Source organism: Pelodiscus sinensis, chromosome 31 (genome assembly GCF_052426305.1).
Source record: "Pelodiscus sinensis isolate ZL-2025 chromosome 31, ASM5242630v1, whole genome shotgun sequence".
Classification (NCBI taxonomy): domain Eukaryota; kingdom Metazoa; phylum Chordata; order Testudines; family Trionychidae; genus Pelodiscus; species Pelodiscus sinensis.
This window is the reverse complement of record NC_143082.1, coordinates 9255584-9277097: the sequence shown is the minus strand read 5'-3', so window position 1 is coordinate 9277097 and position 21514 is coordinate 9255584. Positions and strand designations below refer to the sequence as shown.

The 21514-nt window shown below is 57.4% G+C and overlaps 1 protein-coding gene across 2 annotated transcripts in view; it reads right to left on the bottom strand.

The window, feature by feature from the left end:
• Positions 1-20810, bottom strand: part of PPP1R1A (protein phosphatase 1 regulatory inhibitor subunit 1A) — a 59351-nt gene extending 38541 nt beyond the window's left edge. Inside the window, exon 1 of one of the 2 annotated variants that reach the window (XM_075902083.2) lies at positions 20618-20810. In XM_075902083.2, coding sequence (XP_075758198.2) covers positions 20618-20698 — 81 coding nt within the window. In that variant the 5' untranslated portion in view covers positions 20699-20810. Of the gene's footprint in view, positions 1-20360; positions 20577-20617 lie in introns of those variants that run through there. The other variant, XM_089774584.1, reaches the window with a different exon arrangement.
• Between the last annotated feature and the right edge of the window lie 704 nt (positions 20811-21514).

Here is a 21514-nt window from a genome sequence, read left to right as displayed (position 1 = left end):
GGGTGAAACTGAAATTGTTGCTAATGAGTCCAATGCATGCGCTGGGGTGAGGCGCAGGCATGTTAGCGCTGGAAACACAACCTGCTCAGACTTGTCTTCCGTGCCCCCCAGATTCCCCCTCCTGGCTGTGCAGTGTGGGCCTGGAAGTGTCTGTCTCCTCAGAGCCCCCATGGACACAAGCTTCCTGCTCTCTCCACACTGGCGAGATGGTGTTAAAGACCTAAGCAGATAGCTGCTCACATGGCATTGCCAGAGCCTGCTGCAGCCAGCTGATGGAGCAAACTGGTAAGTCTGTCTCTTTTCCCACCCGAGAGCAGCACTGCTGAGTCGGGTGCATCAGGCTCTTCCACGGCTGGAAGGGCATCCATTAAAGATGGCGGGGCATGGAGGGCAGTGAGCTGAGAGATGCTGAAGCACATGGTCCTCCATGCGGGTTTGCCATTGAGAGGCAAAACGGGGCTGGAGTTGTCCGAGTAGCTAACTCAGGGCTCATGGCGTAGCGAGGGGCTGGGGAGCAGAAAGCTATTACAGGACAAGCTGAAAGGCATAGATAAGGTTGCCTGGCATTTCCCATTATAAGAACCTGCTTTATGTTGCTTATAATTTTGCCTGATCACAGCCCTGGGTCAGCTTGGATCCATACCCAATTCTCCCTCCAAAGGGCCAGTCCCTCTCCCAAGACCCAACACTGTCTGACCTCCAAGGACAGAATTAATCCCAGTTTGGTGGCCAGGAGGTTCTCCAGGGATGGTGCATGCTGCACTGGGCCAGGTGGAGCTCTAGGCAAGTCCTCCTGGAAGCAGTCCTTCGGGAGGGGAAGAGGGAAACGTTAGACTTAAAGTCTCTGCTGAGCAGAGAGAGACGAGAGGAACCTACTTTGTGCACAATAACCTGAGGGAGCAACTGCAAACCAGTAAGGGGTGGAAATGCCTTGGTTTGTAAGGCTTGGTCGGGGCTAGATTGCACTGCACCCATGAGATGTCCTTGGTGCCTATCACTGGAGTATCTCAGTACCTCATGTCTTACCCTCCTCACACCCCTTGTGGGGCAGAACACGGCTGTTATCCACAGAACACGGGGGGGAACTGAGGCCCACAGGCATAGAGGGCTGGATATTAAAGGTAGCTAGGCCTGTAAAGATGCACATATGCACCTAGCTCCCCACAAGGCACCTCCCTGCATCTTTAAGGGCCTTCGGAACCCCTTACAAATCTTGCCACCCAGGGTGCTAGTGCCAGGAAAGATCTCCCAGATCATCACTTGAAGCACTCATCCTCTCCTTCCCTCTCCTCCTCAGCACAGCTTGCTTTGCTAAGCACCTGGCCTCCTAACCCGGAATCTCTCCACATGCCAATTCCAGGAGAATCCTTTACTCTTCAGTGCCCTGAAGGGATGCTCGTGAGACCAAGGGAGGGGGTGGCGAGGGAAACACGTCTGGTCCTTATGCAGCTCTGGTCCTTATGCAGCAGTCATCTGGATGCTCCCTGCCTCCCCACTAGCCTCCTTCATGCTTCTTCTTGTTGGACTAGTTGCCATAGAAACCCAGTATCTGAATTTTAAGCAGAGATTTAAAAGGTACAAAAATGGGTTCTTCCCCAGTGATTAAATTGCTCGATATCGGCTGTCACCGAGCCATGCCCCTCGCCCCAGGCTCATCAGCTGTGTGAGGGCCATGGTTGGAAGGTCTCCTTCCAGCTTGCAATGGGCACGTCTCTGTGTTCCATCACCTAACTAGCCCCCTTCTTGACACTCTCTGTCCTGATGGGAGATCACACCCACAGTGGGAGAGGAGGACATGTGGCCCCGTGGGGACGAGGGATGTGAATGGGTAACCGGTTAACCTTACCAGGTGATGCTTACTGGGTAATGGTTAACCGGGGCCTGGGAGCAACCTCCCACCTGCAGCCCAATGCAGGTGGAGGGCTGCTCTATGAGGCCAGGCCTGGAGCGGGCAGCCCTGCGCAGGGCCAGGAGAGCCGGCAGCCCCTCGGCAGCCCGGCTGGAATGGTCTCCACCCAGGATCCTGTCTAAACGAGTAACCAGTCAAACCTAACATGTAACCAGTTAACTGATTAAATGGGATTTTACATCCCTACTGGGGACCAGGCCCTGCAAGGCCCAAAGGGTCTGAACTGCTCCCCTCTGCCACTCCGGGCTCATGGGAGACATGCACAAGGATGGGAACTCCTGCCTGCCTGGCCCTCAGAGATGCTGCAGCCCCTTGCCAGGGGAGAGCTCCTCCTGGTCTGGTCCCACACCTGGGTGTGGTGTGAGGAGCTGGGGGAGGACATGGCCTGGGCACTGGGCAGGGGAGTGAGCAGTGATGGCCCCTGCAGGCTGAGTTTTACTGCTCACCTCACTTCCAGGACCAGCACTTCCCCAGCAGTGCCTGAACGCTCTCTGCAGCCTCCAGCAGTCCCCAGGCTCACTACACTATGCCTGCTCTGTCAGCCAGCAGGATCCGTCCTGCCCTGGGCCTCCATCACCCTCCGCATCTCTTCCCCTGCCCCCAGGAGAGCTGCCCCAGGCACTCAGCTCTGCTCTGCTTGGAGAGGTGGCAGGAGAAACAGGCTGCAGGGCAAAGGCCAGCTCCAGAGGGACTCCAAAGATCAACTAGCACCCAAAGGGGATCTGGCTGCAAACTTGACTTTGCAGAGACTGGGCTCCCCCAGGAACAAGGTTAAGAACCTAAGAACGGCCACACCGGGTCAGCTCAAAGGTCCATCTAGCCCAGTGTCCTGTTTGTCGACAGTGGCCAATGGCAGAGGCCCCAGAGGGAGGGAACACAACGTGATCCCTCTCCTGTTATCCATTTCCAGACAAACAGGCTCCATTTCCGTCGACGGAGCCATGTAGATGAGTTTACTAGACATAGGAAAATGAAGCGGCAATTTAAATAATCGCCGCTTCATTTATATCAAAATGGCCGTCGCGCTGTGCCGATCAGCTGTTTGGCGGCACAGCGGGGCAGTCTGGACGTGCTGCGGTCGACAAAGGAAGCCTTTGTGGACTGTTCCAGTAAACCTCATTTCACAAGGCATAATGGAGCGGTAGACAAAGGCTTCCCTTGTCGACCACGGCGCGTCCAGACTGCCCCGCTGTGCCACCAAACAGCTGATCGGCACAGCGCGGCGACCATTTTGACGTAAATGAAGTGGCGATTATTTAAATCGCCGCTTCATTTTCCTATGTCTAGTAAACTCATCTACATGGCTCCATTGACGGAGCCATGTAGTCTAGACATGCCCACATTCCTACCCATCCTGGCCAGTAGCCATTGATGAACTTAATTTCCATGAATGTATCTAGCTCTTTTTTGAACCCTGCTAAAGTCCTAGTCTTTACAACATCCTCTGGCAAGGAGTTCCCCAGGATGACTATGCACTGCGTGAAGAAAAACTTCCTCTTGTTTTAAACCTGCTACCTATTTATTTCACTTGGTGAGCCCTAGTTCTTATATTATGAGAACAAATAAATACATTTTCCTTATTCACTTTTTCCATACTAGTCGTGATTTTATAGTCATCTTCCCACTTTGTCTCCTTTTCTCTAAGATGAAAAGTCCAAGTCTTTCTAATCTCTCTTCATATGGGACCCATTCCAAACTCCTAATCATTTTTGTTGTCCTTTTCTGAACCTTTTTCCAATGCCAATGTATCTTTTTTGAGATGAGGTGACTACATCTGTACGCAATATTCAAGATGTGGGCGTACCATGGTTTTATATGGAAGCAATAAAATATTCTCTGCTTTATTCTCTATCCCTTTGTAATGATTCCTAATGTTCTGTTTGCTTTTTTGACTGACACTGCCTATTGCATGGATGTTTTCAGAGAACTATCCACAATGACTCCAAGATCTTTCTCTTGAATAGTTATAGCTGAATTAGTCCCCATCACTTTATACGTGTAGTTGGGATTATGTTTTCCAATGTGCATTACTTTGCATTTATCAACATTAAAATTCATTTGCCATTTTGTTGCCTGATCACCTCATTTTGTGAGTTCCTTTTGCAGCTCTTCACAGTCTGCTTTGCTCTTAGCTATCTTGAGCAGTTTGGTATCATCTGCAAATTTTGCCACTTCACTGTTTACCCTTTCTCCAGATCATGTATAAATAAGATGAATAGGATTGGTCCAAGGACAGACCCTTGGGGGACACCACTAGTTACCTCTCTCCACTCTGAGACGCTATGGGGCCCCTGTCACCATGGCATCAGAGCATCTTGCAACAGGAGCAGTCTGCGCTCCCAGTGCAGAGGCTGCGGTGTCACCAAGGAGGAGATTTGGCCCAGCCTGTCTGCTGGCTAGAGGGAGGGGGGTGATGGCTTGACAGCACAGACAGATCCTAGCGCTCCCCGTGCTGCATCTGCCATGGCATCAGACACCATCGCGGCACGCCGCAGCTCCCACGGCCACACGCTTGGCACCTGATGCTTGATCAGAGGCACTGAGAGGACAGGAACAAAACCCAGAACAAAAGGCAGTGACAGTGGTTGCTCCAGGTCTGCGCAGCCAGACTGACGCCCCCCAGTGCAAAGCCAAGGATTGTGTGTGGGGGGGGGTCATGCGGGACTGGCCCCCCGCTCTGCTGAGCAGGGATGGTGTGAGCGGGACCCAGGGTCAGGCTCTGGTCTTGTTCCCACTGGTGTAATGCACTGGCGTCTCTGGGGCTGCTCTGTGGGACAGCAGTGGGGCCATGACACGCAGGGTACCTAGCAATGCCAGCCCGACTGCCCCTGCAGGAGACGAACATAGCTGGGGGGCTGGGAACCGAATCTCCCTTTTCAGGGGCCTGGAGGCGGAAAGAGGGGCAATGGGACTGTCTTAGTGCTGCCAGCCAAGCGCCTGCTTCTTGCTTTTTGGTTTCGAGGGCAGATCTTCTCTCCCTGCAGACAGGGGTGCAGGAGACAGGCTGCAACAGCTGCCCCAGGAGCTCGACACCCAGTTCTGCTGCTCGTGGCACATGGTGCCTGCATCCAGCACCATTATGGAGTTTTATTCACAATTGTTGTCCAGCTGTTTAACCCTGTGAGAGCCACAACGCTGGCAGGCCAGGTGCCAGGGCATGCCATGGTCCCCATGCCCAGAGCTGGACTCCGGGTGTTGCACAGTTACAGTGGGCATTCAGTATAAGAATGTGTTTAGTGCTTAGACTCCATTGAATACTTGTGAGCTGCTCCTGCACTAATCTCACTCACAGCAGCTTTCTCCCATAGTGCAAGGTAATATTTGCACATTTGCATAAGCCTCTGGGACTGCGTAAATCAGAGCCATTAACTAGTGTGACATACTGGTCTCCAGAAGAAGGTGTCACATCCTGCCCAACAAAGAAAGTCCATGGACACAAGACCTTAAAGAAGACAAAAGGCCTTGTTGTTTATTCTCTCACCCCTCTGACGGAGGTGAATCCCTCTCACCAGCTAGGTTTGCAACTCAAAGCACAAGGGCTGTGTCTAGACTGGCCAGTTTTTCCAGAAAATCAGCCACTTTTCCGGAAAAGCTTGCCAGCTGTCTACACTGGCCACTTGAATTTCCGGAAAAGCACTGACGATCTCATGTAAGATTGTCAGTGTTCTTGCGGAAATACTATGCTGCTCCCGTTCAGGCAAAAGTCCTTTTCAGGGGCCAGTCCTTTGTTTTCCGCAAAAAAGTCCCGATCGCAAAAATGGCGATCGGGGCTTTTTTTGCGGAAAAGCATGTCTAGATTGGCACAGACGCTTTTCCGCAAAAAGTGCTTTTGCGGAAAAGTGTCCATGCCAATCTAGACGCTCTTTTCCGAAAATGCTTTTAACGGAAAACTTTCCGTTAAAAGCATTTCCGGATAATCATGCCAATCTAGACATAGCCAAGGAGTAAAGGAATAAAACCATAACAAAGAGGAACCATATTTCCCTGCTGTCTGGACACTCAGGGTACATCTAGACTACATGCCTCTGTCACCAGAGGCATGTAGATTAGGCTACCAGACATAGGAAAATGAAGCGGTGATTTAAATAATCGCCGCTTCATTTAAATTTACATGGCTGCCGCGCTGAGCCGACAAACAACTGATCAGCTGTTTGTTGGCTCAGCGCGATAGTCTGGATGTGCGGGTGTCGACATCAAAGATATTTGTCGACCACCCAGGTATGCCTCCTGGGATGAAGTTTACCTGGATGGTCGACAAATACCTTTGATGTCGACACCTGCACATCCAGACTATCGCGCTGAGCCGGCAAACAGCTGATCAGCTGTTTGTCGGCTCAGCGCGGCAGCCATGTAAATTTAAATGAAGCGGCGGTTATTTAAATCGCCGCTTCATTTTCCTATGTCTGGTAGCCTAATCTACATGCCTCTGGCGACAGAAGCATGTAGTCTAGACGTAGCCTCAGTTTCCAGGCATAAGCCAGGGATCCTCAGATGCTTAGCCTGGGATAGCCCTAAGGGACATACTGCACTTGCTTATTATAGAAGCTTTTATTACCTTTTGAAATTTAAGATTATAATTCACGTGTGTGTATTTACCTGCTTCAATCTTGTAAATAATGTTCTGGTTTCATTTCCCCATTTAGTAAATCTGTAAATAGTTTATAACAGAAGAGGCTAAAAGTGTTGCCTTTGGGATGAGAAAAAGGAAATATTTCTTCACGCAACAGGAACTACTTGCCAGAGGATGTTGTGAAGGCCAAGACTATACTGGGGTTCAAAAAAGAGCTAGATACATTCATGGAGGATACGTCCATCAATGGCCATTAGCCAGGATGGGCAGGGATGGTGTCCCTAGCCTCTGTTTGCCTGTAACTAGGAACAGGCAAGAGGAGACGGATCACTTGACGATTCTCTGCTCTCTTCATTCCCTCTGGGGCGTTGGCATTGGCCACTGTCGGCAGACAGGATACTGGGCTGGATGGGTCTCTGGTCTGACCCATTGTGGCTGTTCTTATGAGATACCGTCTTTATTGCTGTAAGTTCAGTGATCTCAAAGCACTTTACAGCTAGCAGTGAATTAGCCCCGCTCATCTCCTGGGAGATGATCAGTGTCATTATCTCCATGGGACAAGATGGGGAAATGGAAGTCCAGAGTAGGGTTGCCAGATGGTTTAACCAAAAATACCAAACACCCCTCTCCACCCCCGCCGCCCCCCGGAAAAAAAAACACACCAGGGAAAAAAATTCTATTGAGGGGAGAAAAAAAGGCAGGAGAGACCAAAGTTGTTGAGAAAAAAAAAATTAAAACAGCATGGCCCCTTTCAGAGTGCGTGCACAGTCAGAATAGGGATAGGAACAGGGGAGTGGTTGAGCACTAAGACCCAGGGTAGGCATTGCTTCCCCTTGGTCTTTAGGCTTTTAGCTGCAGCCATTTTGCTTTCTTGATCAAGCCAGAAAGCAGCTTCCATGTGGAAGCAGGTAAGCAGGGAGTCCAGGGGTGGCTGTCTGGGGGTGTCAGAGGCCCGGGGGAGGGGAGGCCAGGGGCTGGGCCCAGTAGCCAAGTGTGTCCGGTATTTTCTGATTTTTTTTCCCGGCCAGGAGGTGAAAATACCGGACATTTCAGGTGTCCGGTATTTTCCGAATTTTTTCACCGGACAAAAGGCGAAAATAACAGAGTGTCTGGGTCAACACCGGACACCTGGCAACCTTAGCCCAGAGTACTGAAGTGACTTGCCCAAGATCACACAGCTAGTCGCTCCCTGCAACCACTTGACTCCACTGCCCATACAGAGCCAAAGATAGAACCTATGAGTCCAGGCCCCTCCGCTCTCACTGCTACATGACACTCCTTTGCCAGAGCCAGGGCCTCCAATCATGGAACGGCACACCTGGCCTTGGTACCCCTGATGGGGAGACTACCCCATTGCTGCTGCTGCTCCCTGCCCCCGAGTCAGGACTCTTTGCCCTCTGCCCCAGAGGTGCTGGCGCTGGGCGTTTTGCCGCTTTCCTTTCTTTGCTGTTTCTAGATCAATCTCCACCATGGATTGACCATTGCCATGGAGAACAATAACCATGGGCACAACAGACTGCTCAAAGTGCGTGTCTGTGTGCATGTGCATGCACGTGTGACCGCCAACACGTGTGTGTCTCAAGGGGTACGTCTACACTACAGCGCTAATTCGAACTAAGCTAATTCAAATTAGCGCATCCATACTAAAAAACTAGTTCGAATTAGCGTTTTGCTAATTCGAACTAGCATGTCCACACAGAGTGAACCCTGAACCAGTCTTAAGGATGGCCAGAAGCAGTGCCGGCAGGGCATCAGATGAGGACTTAAGAGCATGGAGCTGCTGTCTCAGGCTAGCCGAGGGCTGTGCTTAAAGGGACCCGCCCCCCACCCCGGACAGACAGTTCTCAGGGGTACCCCGCTTGCAAGGCAGTCCTGGCTTGGATTGCCCGGAGCACCCACACATAATAGCACTCGGCCATCAGACCGGTTGCACTTGCCGCAGGCTGCCATCTAGGGAGAGGGGGCAATTGGGGGGCTGCAGGAGAGCTTCCACCCCCAGAAGCCCGCAGAGCCAGCCCAGTCCTCCCCATCGGGGGCTCGTACCCCATTCCTCCCTCACCTCCTTCCACTTACCCCTCCCTAGCCCCCCTTCCTGATGTACAAAATAAAGGACAATTGTGTTCAAAAATAGAATCTCTCTTTATTGAACAAAACTGGGGGTGACTGGGAAAAGGAGGTGGGAGAGGGGAAGAGAGAGGGTGGAAGAGGGGAGGGCAACTACAATGATGAGGGGTTTGGAACAGGTCCCATATGAAAAGAGGCTAAAGAGACTGGGACTTTTCAGCTTAGAAAAGAAGAGATGGAGGGGGCATATGATAGAGGTCTATAAAAGCACGAGTGGGGTGGAGAGGGTGCATAAAGAAAAGTTCTTCATTAGTTCCCATAATAGAAGGACTAGAGGACACCAAAGGAAAGGAATAGGTAGCAGGCTTCAAACTAATAACAGAAAGTTCTTCTTCACAAAGCAAAGAGTCAACCTGTGGAACTCCTTGCTGCAGGAGGCTGTGAAGGCTACAACTAGAACAGAGTTTAAAGAGAAGTTAGATAAAGTCTTGGAGTTGGGTCCATGGAGTGGTATTAGCCAGAGGGTAGGAGTGGTGTCCCTGCCCAAAGTTTGTGGAAGGCTGGAGAGGGATGGCACGAGACAAATGGCTTGGTCACTGTCTTTGGTCCATCCCCTCCAGGGTCCCTAGAGTTGGCCGCTGTCGGCAGACAGGCTACTGGGCTAGATGGACCTTTGGTCTGACCCAGTATGGCCATTCTAAGCTCAGGGCTCAGGGTCGGGGGTCTCAGTGGACCACCTTGATTTTCATGCAAACGTGCTCCTGGGTAGGCAGGCTCGCAGCTCTCCTGCCCTAGATGGCCGCTTTCCTGTGCCTAGTGCGGAGGTCGTGGACGAGGTCCACAATGTCTGCACCGGACCAGGCGGGTGCCCGCCTCTTGCGGTCCTGGGCAAGCTCCCGGGAGCTGCCAGCCCGGTCCCAGGAAGAGGGGGAGGGCTGGGGGACATCGGGTGACTGGCTCGAATCGTGCCAGGTGCAGGGTCAGCTGGCTGGGTGCTGGCAGGCTTGCACCTGGCACGGGCACCGTAGCCAGCCCGTGCCCCTTTAAGGGGTCCGGGGCTGGGAGGGGGGGCAATAGAGTTTCCCTGGTGTTGGCCAGAGTGGCCAGCAAGGAAAGCTGGGGAGGGCTAGCCTCCCACTAGTTCGAATTAAGGGGCTACACACCCCTTAATTTGAACTAGTTCGTTCAAACTAGGCTTAGTCCTCGTACAATGAGGTTTACCTAGTTCGAATTAAGCGCTCCGCTAGTTCGAATTAAGTTCGAACTAGCGGAGCGCTAGTGTAGCGGCTATCAAAGTTAATTCGAACTAACATCCGTTAGTTCGAATTAACTTTGTAGTGTAGACATACCCAAGGTGTGTTAGTGAAAACACAGTGTCTGTGTGACCATGCATGTGCACGTGGGGCAGCGCTCATGTGTGTGTGAGGGCGCCTCTGGCTGCAGGGAGCACATCCTGGAGCTGGCTGGCAACCAATGGCAGGTTTGAATGAGCTATGGGGGTCAGGGCAAAGCATCAGGCCACAGAAAGCCACCAGGGCTGCAAGCCCATCTGTGCTAGGGGAGGACTCAGCAGACACCCCAGCTCTCGTGATGCTGAGTGACGCCCACCCCACGACGCCCTGAGCACCCCGCAGCCCAGCACTGGCACCGGGCCCCGCTGCAATGCCAGGCTGGCTCCCGCAGCAGGGGAGGGCGATCTCTGTTAGACCCCCAACCAGGGCCTGCCTGCTCCCACTGCACGGCCGCGTCTCAAAGCTCCTGGAGCCACCACAGAGCAACCCGCTCCCCGGTCACTGCCCCGAGCCCCTGCCCCGGCCCCTCACCGAGAGCCGACTGAAACGGAAGGTGTGCGGGCAGCTGGATCGCAGTATTTACTGGCCGGAGCCGCGCTGCCAGGCGGGATGGGGCCGCACAGCACGAGGCAGATCCCCCGCAGGTCCCTTCGGTCCCTCTCCTGTGGTGCTCGCTGCCACACACCAGTGAGGCCCAAGGCTCAGAGGGACCTTTCTCTGCATCCACCTGAGAACAGGCTCCGTACCTCAGACAGGTCAAACCCTGGCTAACAGGGCTTGGGCGGGAACTGTCCCTGGCCCAGGGTATCCCAGGATCCCCTTCCTGTCCTACACCCGGAGGTGACTGGTCAGAGGGGTTCTGGGGGGGGGCCACCAGGAGAGCAGAGCGAGCTGGGCCACGTTGCTCTGCTTCCCCCGCCACTGCCGGGGAGTGGGTGGGCCAGCCCCCTGCTGCAGGTGCCAGGCCCCCCCGCCCCGCTAATGCCCCTGCCAGCTGCTGGCCAGCCCCTCCCGCCCATGCTTCTGGGGGTCATGTGACCCCTCGAGCCCTCCACGTTGTCCCTGCTTCCACCTGCCTGTGAAGCAAGGGGTGGTCATGACCAGGGCCATCGCTAGAGGGTGCGGGGGTCTGTGGCAACAGCGTCCCTTCCCCAGGCATGGAGCAACTCCCTTCCTGTCCCTGCTCCAGCCCCAGCCTTGCTCTGGCCTCTCCCCCCACTGCACCCCTTTCCTCCAAGAGACATAAGCCGGGGAGTTATTGGGGGGCCTGGCATGGCGCGGCACCAGGGATTGCTCCCCTCACTCTCACCACAGAGCCAGGAGCTGCGGGAAGCAGGGCGCCCCACCTGGCCCCAGCCTCTCCACGCTGCTCCCCCGAGCCCCGCATTGCTCAGGGGAGGGGAGAGACGGGTCACTCTGCATCCCACTGTACTCTGTGACGGCGGTGGAGTGGAGCAGGCTGCTGGGTCACCCCGTGTCCTGTAGCTCCCGCGCCATGGTGAGCACAGGGGGTCTGACCCCTGCCATTGCCCTGTGCCCCCAAGCAACCCCCCAGGCTGCCCTCCACCCCCGGGCTCACATCGATATGGGGACCATCCCGTCCATGAGACAGACGAGGTGGCTGCTGCTGGGCCCCTCAAAGCTCGGAGCCTGGGTTTCTATGGACGGGGCAGCTTTAGTCGGGCCTCTAAGAGATGGGGCCCCAGGCCAGGTGGGCCCCTGGACAGATTCGCTGGCGCCATGGGGCCCAGAGGCAGAAAGCAGCCGTGGCTAGACACAGAATACGCGCAGGCTAAGCTGGGCTGCAGATTCAGCAGCTCTCAGCGTCAGGAGACATTCAAATGCCCTTCCTCAGCAGAGCGCGGCGCCAAACACAGACCTGCCAGCTGGGTGTTCCTCCCCCAGCCCTCCCTCTGGCCGCCCAGCCAAGCCCCAAGCGGGGGGAGATCCCCCCACCTGCGGCCAGTGCCAGGAGACCGGTCCTGGACGGGGTGATGGGAAGCAACACCGACCCTGTGCACTCAGCTCCCCCGTGCACCAGGCCCGCGCCAGCCGTGAGGCAGTGCAGCGGGAGCCAGCGTAGCAGCAAGCAGCAGAGGGCTAGGCCCAGCCTCATGGGATCAGCTGCCAGGAGCACTGCAAAGCCTCGCAAAACCAAGCCAGAAACCCTCTCCCGGGCAGTCTGGTCTCACTGTACACGGCTCCCCATCCCCCTGCAGCCGAGCCTCTGCTACCCCTTCCCTGCTGGGCACATGGGCTAAGTGCTGCCTGGCAACCGGCAGGGGACGGGGGACTGTTAAATGCCTCCCTTGGAGGAAGGGGGGGGTCCATTGGGCATATTGGCATTGACTGCAGCAGGCCCAGGGCAGGGCCTTTCCCCACCACTCAGCCGCGGGGGAAGGGGAGGGGGAGCTGTTACCTGCTTGGGATTAATGAGCAGCTGCTGGTGTTGTAATAAAGGAAAAAGCCCCAGGGGAGAGTCAGCCCAGCACTGAGGACTGGAAAGGGTTACACTAGGGCAGGAGGCCACTAGCTCAGGGCTGCAGGCGGGGATGGGGGTAATAGCCAGCAGCAAGGTGGGGAGGGGAGGGGAAGGGCCGCTGCCCAGCCAGGAGGGTGGTGGAGGGCCAAGAGACATGGGGATGGGGAGACCTGGGCTGGGACCTGCCGCACATGGGGCTCTGGCCCAGAGGGTGATACCAGATTCACTCAGTAGGATCCTCTCTCCCCTGACACCAGGGCTGGGTGTCCGGGCTGAGTCCGGCACAGCTGGGGCCCGGGGCCAACACCCTGGATTTCTGGAGAGCTGTTCAGTTTAAAGGGCATGGGCCTCACTGTACAGCCTGGTCCAGCTCCCACCTCGCTGGGATCAGAGCGGGCCCTTCTGGAGGCCTTGGCTCTCCCTTCCTTGCAGGGGTGCATGGAATTGGTGAGGAGACACCCCTGCCGGGAGCCATGCTCTGCAATCTCCAAGCAGGGCCCCATGGCGCTGCTGGCGGGGGGAAGGGGAGGAGGTCGTGGCCCTGGGCCCCCAGCCATGCCAGACTCAGCCTGGCAACACTGGAGAGGGCCCAGGGAAAGTGCACGAGGTGGCAGCCTCCCTGCAAGAGCGGAGCAGTGCAGGGGGGACCCAGTGGTGCTGTTCAGAGGCATGTGGGGTTCAGGGACCCAGCCAAGCTGCACCACCCCAAGTGCACAGGGCTGGCCAGGCTAGTGACAGGCCCTGCAGGACCAGGTGCACTGGCAAGAAGGAGGGTCTGGGCGCTGCTCCCAAGGAGGCCTGAATCCCATGGCTTCCCAGAGGGGACAGCACGTCTGTGGCCTCCCCTAGACCCGTAGCAGACACTGATTGGCCGGGGGGGCGGGGCAAAGTGGCAAGGCCAGAGAGCACTGGGGCAATGCAGGGGATGGGGGGGGGGGGAGGAAACTCGCTTCGGGCTGGGGCAGGATGGGCTGAGTGCAAATGGTGCAGGGGGTTGAATTCCCCACCCCCTGGGTCCGTCAGGCAGCAGTTTTAACCCAGCCCATGTGGCCAGGTTTGTCCCCGGCCTGCCTAGGTGAGGTCATTCACTGAGCCTGTGAGAACAGTCCTGGGGTTTCAGTGCAGTTCCCAGGTGTCACCGACCCCCAGAACTAGTCCTCAGGGGGCCCCTCATCAGAGAGGCCAAGGAGTGAGGCCACAAGGACTGCAGGCCCAACCAGTATCAGACCTTGGCCTTGCGGGCCTGTTCCGCCCAGGCCTCGGGGGGGGGGGGGGGGGTAGTGCAGGTGCAGAGGGGGCAGGCCAGCAGCCCAGGCAGTGCTACGCCCAGGCAGGGTCTATGGCGGCAGAAGGCATATTCAGCCAGGAAAGGTTCGGCACCAGTCCAGGGCAGAGCACGTGGGCGCAGGCCCGGCCCTGGGACTGGAAGGTTCAGCAGTTGAAGGATGAGGACACTCTGCAGTGCCTGGAAGCTCAGGGCCAGCCCATTCAGCTCCCTCAGCAGCAAATCCACTCAGAAAAAGGTGAAATAAAAATAAACCTGCAACTAAAATACCCTGGGGGAGGGGAGCTGCCGGTGCTGGCACCGCGCCCACTGTGCAGCGAGATCTCTCCCAGCTCCGGCGCTGGCAAACGTGCACCTGCGCAGAGTCTGCTCCCAGCGCGGCACCTGCTAAATGAGACGTCTCCTGCGCGGAGCTGGGGAATTGCCCATCTGTGCAGAGGCTGGCAAATGGAACCGAACCCATCGCCTGTTCATTGACTGCCTCCTTGGCTCACTCAGCGCAGGGCACCTGGGGCTGGGCGCAATCCCGGAGCCCAGGAGTGGGGAGGGGACACGAGTTTCTCTCTGGAGCCACTTCCAAACTATTCATTCACCTCCCTCCTGATTCCTGCTGCATTTAATTTCCATAAAAGGGAGGGGCCAGCAGAGCTGGGGAAGGGCAGGTGTAGTGCAGTGCTGGCACATCTGACACACACTGCTGTGTAATGCCCTCAATCCCCACCACTTCCCCCTGCTCCCTCAGCCCCAGGCTACCCTCTAACACACACAGCTCCGCCGCTGCTCCTCAAAATCCCCACCTAGGCCCCCCGCCCCACTCAGGCTGCCCTCCAACACACACAGCTCCGCCGCTGCTCTTCTCTCTCCCAAACCACTGCCCCTGCTATCCCCGCCTCAGCCTCCCTTCAATACACACAGCTCCGCCGCTGCTCCTCAAAATCCCCGCCTACACCCCCCCCCAGGCTGCCCTCCAACACACCCAGCTCCGCCGCTGCTCCTCAAAATCCCCGCCTACGCCCCCCCCAACACACACAGCTCCGCCGCTGCTCTTCTCTCTCCCAAACCACTGCCCCTGCTATCCCCGCCTCAGCCTCCCTTCAACACACACAGCTCCGCCGCTGCTCCTCAAAATCCCCGCCTAGGCCCCCCGCCCCACCCAGGCTGCCCTCCAACACACACAGCTCCGCCGCTGCTCCTCAAAATCCCTGCCCGCTGCCCCCCCGGACTGGAGCAATACCTAGGCCCGTGTGCCCTGTGCCACTGGGACAGTTCGGTGTGTGCTGGACACTTCTGAAAACTTTGTCGGCCCTGCCTGCTCCCGGGTGCCAAATACCTTGCAGCCCATGTTAGACAGGCCTGCACACACAGAGCCAGGGATGCTGCTTAGAGGGGAGCAGGTTTTTGAAACGCTTCCCTTCCCTGGCCACAAACGTGCCGTTCATGAGCCCATCTTACCTGGCAGCTGAACCCAGAACCCACCCACCCTGGAAACGCTGCAGAAAACAAGCAGCCTTTTGAGGTTTGTGCTCTGACTCTAAATGGCAGCAGGGAGCACACAGGGCTGTGAAAACATCCAGAGAGAGCAAGACCCCAAACTCCATCTGATGCCAAATGGGGGGAGGGGAAGAATTGGGGGAGGAGCTGAGGTTAGGGTTGCCAGGTGTCTGATTTTGAACCTGACAATCCAGTAGTTGAGATTTCTGTTCGGGAAACAAATTAAGAAAATAGAAATGTCCGGTATTTTCTAAATAAGATGTACTGTAGATTGTGATGTAATGTCAAACGTGTCCAGTATTTTTGTTGAAACCATCTGGCAACACTAGCTGAGGTTCCTGTTGCAGTTTTAGTTTATTTGGCCCCCAAAATACCCACAAGCCTGGGGTGTTAACCCCATTCTCAGAGCGATCCCCCACAGACTGCTCCTGTCTGTGTTGTTCAGCCCCTACAGAACAGGCCCCTCTGTGGATCTCAAAGCACTTCAATGGCTTGTCCTCTCCATGCTACAGAGGAGGAAGGGCTCATGGTCACACAGCCATGCAGTGGCAGAGCTGGGAACAGAAGTTAGATCTTCCCAGTCTCACCCTGTGCTTTAGCCAGTGGACAGCACTACCCCAAGCAGGGCTGGGGCTCAGAAATAAATTGAAGCTCTTACAAGATGCTAGTGGCAAGCAAGTAGAGAAGGCTCATCCACTTCCCTTGTTCTAGCCTTCTCCCCTGAACTGTCCCCTCCATGGCTGGAAAAGCTGCCTGACTAGAGCTCTGTACAGGAACTTCTCCTTTTCCTGTACAATGTTCCTCTGGGCTGGAGCCGAGCGGAGCTCGCTGTGACCTGGAAAGATCTGAGGGTTGGTTACACACAAAGAAGGCCAAACAATGAACTAAGCAGGGGAAGGAGGACAAGATGGGACTAAGCGAAACACTGGGAGGGAATGCGTCTCATTAATCCTTGCTGGGGGAGGCAGATGGAGATGGCATCCAGAATGGGACTGATCAGGTTCTGCAGCCTTCTGCCCCCAAGTAATTGCAGCACCTGGCACTAAGATGCAGCCACCTCTGGGGTGGAAAGTGGCAGCTGCTTAAATAGCCACACAGGGAAGCCACAACTCAGCCATGTCGGTGGGCTCAGTTCACCTCAGGAGGCCCGCACTCCACAGATCACAAAGCCAGTCGACAGCACTTGGACCACTTCTGGCCTCTCTAAGGCACCAGTTCCAACCCAGCCCAGGACCTCCACCTCCACAGTGGCTTGGTGCCCCTGACCTGAAGCGAGTTGTGACAGGTCTCAGCCTGGTTCTGCTACACGTCCTCTCTCACCACAGTCAGCAAGAGCAGGCAGAGGCTGTGGGCTGAACGCAGCTCAGGGTTCCAGCTGGGAGAGGGCGTGTTGCCAGCCCCAGGGGGAGGCTCAGAGTGGAGCTGTGGGTGGCTGGGAGCTCCTGCCTGGGCTGCATCTGTTCTGCAAGAGGAGCTCAGCACCCAGGCTCCTTCATCAGAAGAGCTGTTCACACGGGGGCTGGGCTCTTGGCACCTAAGTTACCAGTGGGGGGAGTCCATGTGCCAGCTCCTCCTCCGCAGCGAGTCACTGCCTCTCGCCTTGCCTTTGGCTTTCCAGGTAGACTAGCTCCCCACGGACCCCAGGAGGTTCCTGAGTGGAGTCTCTGCCGCGAGTCTTCGAAGCTGGGGGCCAAACTGAGAACTCAGGCCGTGGTGATGCCCCAGGCTTTGCCCACAAAGGTCCCATCCCCCCATGATGCCCAGGGACCTCCTTCCACAACAAAATCATTCTCCCCCTTTGGCCAGCAATGAACAATGCTGACATGTAAGCGCCATCATTACGCTCCAGAGGCAACACTCTCGGGAATGAACAGGCTCAGCTTGCACAGAGCAACTGTGCCGGGGTCTTTGCTCACTCTGGCAGACATCACTGCTTTGGCAACACTCTGGTCACACTTTTTGGGGGCATCTCATAGCCCACGAGGGCTAGAGATGTCATTCTGGTTTCGAGGAGAGCCTGGGACGGCAGCCCCAGGAGAGTCTCACATCTTCAAAGGGCTGTGAATAGGCCTGTGATGACCCTGGCTCTGGAATCAGGCACCCGAAGGGGCTGGCCACTTGGTGCTGGACTCCTTGCATCACACCAGCTTCGTCGCCCTGCCCTGCCCTTGTCTGATGCTTTCAGATGCTGCACTTCCCAGAATGAATGCACAGTGCCTGGGAAGTTTGCACAGACACATGCATGAGGCGGGGTTACCTGGCACGGTACTGCTGACTCCACATGGAAGCCCACACTGTCAGACACAGCCACCCGCAAGACAGACACCTCCGTGGTACAGCACAAGCAGTAGTGCCAGATGTTTCACATCTATGAGCTCTGACTGTGATGTCACTGAACCCAAGCAACAAACAGGGAAACTGAGGCACGGGTACACTCTGGGACTCACTCAGCATCACAGAGAAAGCCTGTGGCCAAGCCAGAAATAGAAGCCACAAGTCCTGACTCCAGGCCTCCCTGCTTGAGCCCACTAGACCTCACTGAGCTGGAAATAGACCCCAAGCGTCCTGCCTCCCACTTACCTCACTCTAACCCACTAAACCCACTCACAGAGGTGACTCAGTCACAGTGTGTGAGCACCTGCTTGGGGAGCAGCTGTTTGATAATGGGCTCTCCAATCTAGCAGACAAAGATCTAACGGGCTGTAAAGGCTGGTAGCTGAAGATAGACAAATCCAGAGTGGGAAAAAAGGCACAAATCTGTAGCAGAGATGGACCATTGGAACAATTTCCCACCAGCTGCTGTGAGTTCTCCAGCGCCGGCAACTTTTACATCAAAACTGGATGCTGTTAGAAAAGGTCTGTTCTGCTTTCACTGGGAACGAATTCAGGGAAGTTCTAGGCAGGAGCTCACACTCTGATCACACTGGTCCTTTCGACTCTCAATTCCAGCTCTCACCCTCCTGGGGAAGGCTCTCAGCCCAGAAGGTGCGGAGGAGTGGGAGGGTGGAAGCACCTATTCCTAGCTCAGCAAAGCAGCTGCACAAGAGGGTGGGTGAGGATGGTGCTATTTCCACTGCTCTGCCTAGTGCCTTACCCCCTGCATCAGTTTCCCAGCCCCCAACCCAGTTGCTGCGGGCAAGATGCTACAGGGCTCTGCCGGAGAGCCTCTCTGCTAAGGAGCTGGGTGGCAGTGACACAGATGGGGCCTGACAGCCTTTCACGCCTCTGGGAAGGGATAGAAAGACACCTGGTGCTGGGACAGCCTGTGTTGGCCTTTGGGCTCCCACTTCTTTGGGCTCCCCAGTATGGTCCTGCTGGTGAAAACAGGAGGCCACAGAGGGGCAGCGCTGGGGCTGCCGTTCCCAGAACCAAGAGGAAGACACATGAGCTTCAGCCTTGGAACCTATTAAGATGCTCAGCCCTGCACAGGGAGAGCTCTTGCACTGCAAGGAGCTCCGGGAAAAAATCTCCACTCTCTCCACAGGGAAGGCAGGACTAGAGGGGCCCAGGCTGGTAGCTACTGCTCAGCTGGACTCCGCGATGCCTCTGCAACTTCTCAAATGTCCTGCAGATCTGAGGTCAGAGCAGCCCTCTTTGCCCCACACCTCTGCCCCTCCAAGTCCCAGGAGAGAGGGCCCCACCCAAGTCTCCAAAGAGGGAGACTGCCTTAGAAATCATGTTTGGGTTATTTACTGAATGACCCTTGCTTGCTGTTTTGTTGCTTTGGGTTCCAAAGCCTTTTGCTTATGCTCAAGTCACATTTTCAAGCTTTTTTCTCCACAACCAGGAGTCTCAGAAGCTCCCGGCTATTCTAGCCCTTGAACATCCCACGCACAGCGCTGCTACTGGTCCTCAACCTGCAGTCCCCGACTGCCACACCCCTAGCTCTGCTAGTGCCTCCCGATCCTGGGCCACTGCCTCCAGCTATGCCTGTGCTAGACTTTCCAATCCCAGCGTTGCCAATGCACCTTAGCCCCAGCCTGACCTTTGCCATTTCATTCCCTTGACACACAATCCCTGCGGCTCTTGCTTCCCAAAAGGGGACTGCAGGCCAAGGGAGCTGAGAAGCTGCTGTAAGGCAGTCACAGGACAGCTGCCTGGGTGAGGCCATTAGCCCTGTGAATGAGCTAGGGTCTTACACCTCTCTGCCCCTCGGTGCTGGACCCGTAGGTCGGCACAGCCGTGCCGTGCCATGCTGGAGCCATGCCATGGCTGTACCATTGCCATGCCAGTGCCACGAGGTGCTGTGCCAGCCCTGCCTCTGCCACCAACTCCCCACAGAAATCCCAAGGGGGCTGGTCACAGAGCCCGCCCCCGCTGAGCAAGAGTGAAAAGGGCTCAAGCCCTGGAGTTTCACCAGCGGGGGGGGAAGGGGGGGGAGCAGCGCCACGTGGGCGGCGTTACTCCGGTCTAGACCCTGACCCGCGGTTCACAGGCGCATTGTGCTGCGCTAGCGGCTAGCCCGTGGCTCGGCATCGCCCGCTCTGGGCTCACTGGCGTGGGCAGCCCAGGGCTGCTCTGCGGAGCTGGAGTGAGACCGCCCCGCGTCCCGGACAGCCCTGGGCGGGGGCGCTGGGAGCAGCCGGGGCTGCTGGTCAGGCCAGGCTGGGGCAGCCAAAGGGAAGCACCGGTCACAATTCACAAGGTGCACTTGAGGGAAGCTGTCATGGGGGGGGGGGCGAGGAAGGGGGAGCTCTCCTAACACCCCCCCCCCCGCGCCCACCCCCACCCCCACGCGCGGCAAGTGCTCCGAACACCCGGCCAGACAACGTACACCCCCACGTTTCGCATCCCCCCACACACCGGGCACAGCACCCCAGACACCCCTACCACCCTGCACCGATCATCATACAATCCGCACCAGCACGGCACCCCCGACACCCCGAACACCTCGCACACACCCCACCCGGCACCGCACCCCAGGCACCCCTACCACTCCTCACCCGCCTGGCACAGCATCCCAGACACCCCTACCACCCTGCCCCACGCAGCCCTCGCTATACACCCGCACCCCCACTCCCCGCCCAGTTTCCTCTCCCCCACAGTACCCCATATATCCCTACCACCCCGCGCTACACCTCCCCCACACACCCCGCAGCATCCCCACCCGACACACCCTACCACCCCGAACCACCCCCGCTCGGCACAGCACCCCAGACACCCCTACTACGCCGCCCCACGCACCCCCACAACACCCCGCCATACACCCGAACCCCCACTCCCCGCCCAACATCTCCGCCTCCCGCCGCACCCCAGACGCCCCTTACCACCAGCACCCCAACACCCAGCGACCCCCACAAGACCGCGACTCGGAGCCGGAGCCTCCTGCCCCCAGTTACGGGGCCCGGGGCCCAGGCGGGCAGCCTTTCCCTGCGGCAGGCCGGTGAGAGTCCCCGGCCGGGGCGGGGGCGCTGGCAGCCCCGCGCAGGGGGTCGGTGCGTGCGCCCTGCCGCGGCCGCTGCCCGCATGGTGGCTCCCCTGGCCACGAAGCCGCCCGCCGAACAAAGCTCCGCTCCGGACCCACCTGCTCCGCCGCCTCGGGGTCCAGATGTGGCTCCAGCAGCGGGACGGTGAACTGGATCTTGCGGGGGCTGTTGGGCTCCATGGCCGGGCGCGCAGGGGACACAGGCAGGCAGCGGAGGACGCGCCCCGCGCTCGCCCCTGCCAGACTCCGCTCAGCCCTGCTCCGGGAGCTGGCGAAGCCGCCGGTGCCTATTGGCTGGCCGGGCGCGGCCCGCCGCCCCCCTCCCCCCTCCCCCTGACACTCGCTTCCCGGAGCGTTAACCCTCCGCCTCCCGGCCCCGCAGCGCCCGAGGGACGGGCCGCTCCGCGCGATGGGCGGGGGAAGAGGGTGCGGAGCATCTCCGAGGGGGCGCTCATCACCCCGGCGTGGGTGCGCGATGTAAGGGGTCGGCCGGAGCAGACGGGTCAGATCCCGTTCCCAGGTGGCGCAGGGTGGAGGATCAGGCCCTACCGCCACCGGTTCATCCTCCGCTTCTTCCCATCTCGGGATACATCAGCGGAGGCGGTGGCCTAGCGGAGGAAGAGCAGGGACCTGCAGCGGGGCAAGAGCTGGGTAGTATCACAGCCCCAGAGCCAGGGGGGCAGCAGCACCAGAGGTCCCAGAGCAGGGGAGGGCCGCAATCCCGGAGTGTGTGTGGAGGGGAGACAGGAGTCCCAGAGCTGGGGGGCAGCAGCCCCAGAGTGTGTGTGGGGGAGACAGCTGCGGGGGGGGGGGGGTGCAGCCCTAGAGCGGGGAACAGAGCTCTGGAGCCAGAGGGAAAGTAGCCCCAGAATGGGCTGGACAGCAGCAGAGCCAGTGTGACAATAGCTCCAGAGCTAGGAGACACCCCAGAGTTGGGTGACAGCAGCTCCAGAGCTTGGGTAGCAATAGCTCCAGAGTTGGGCAGGCAGCACCCCA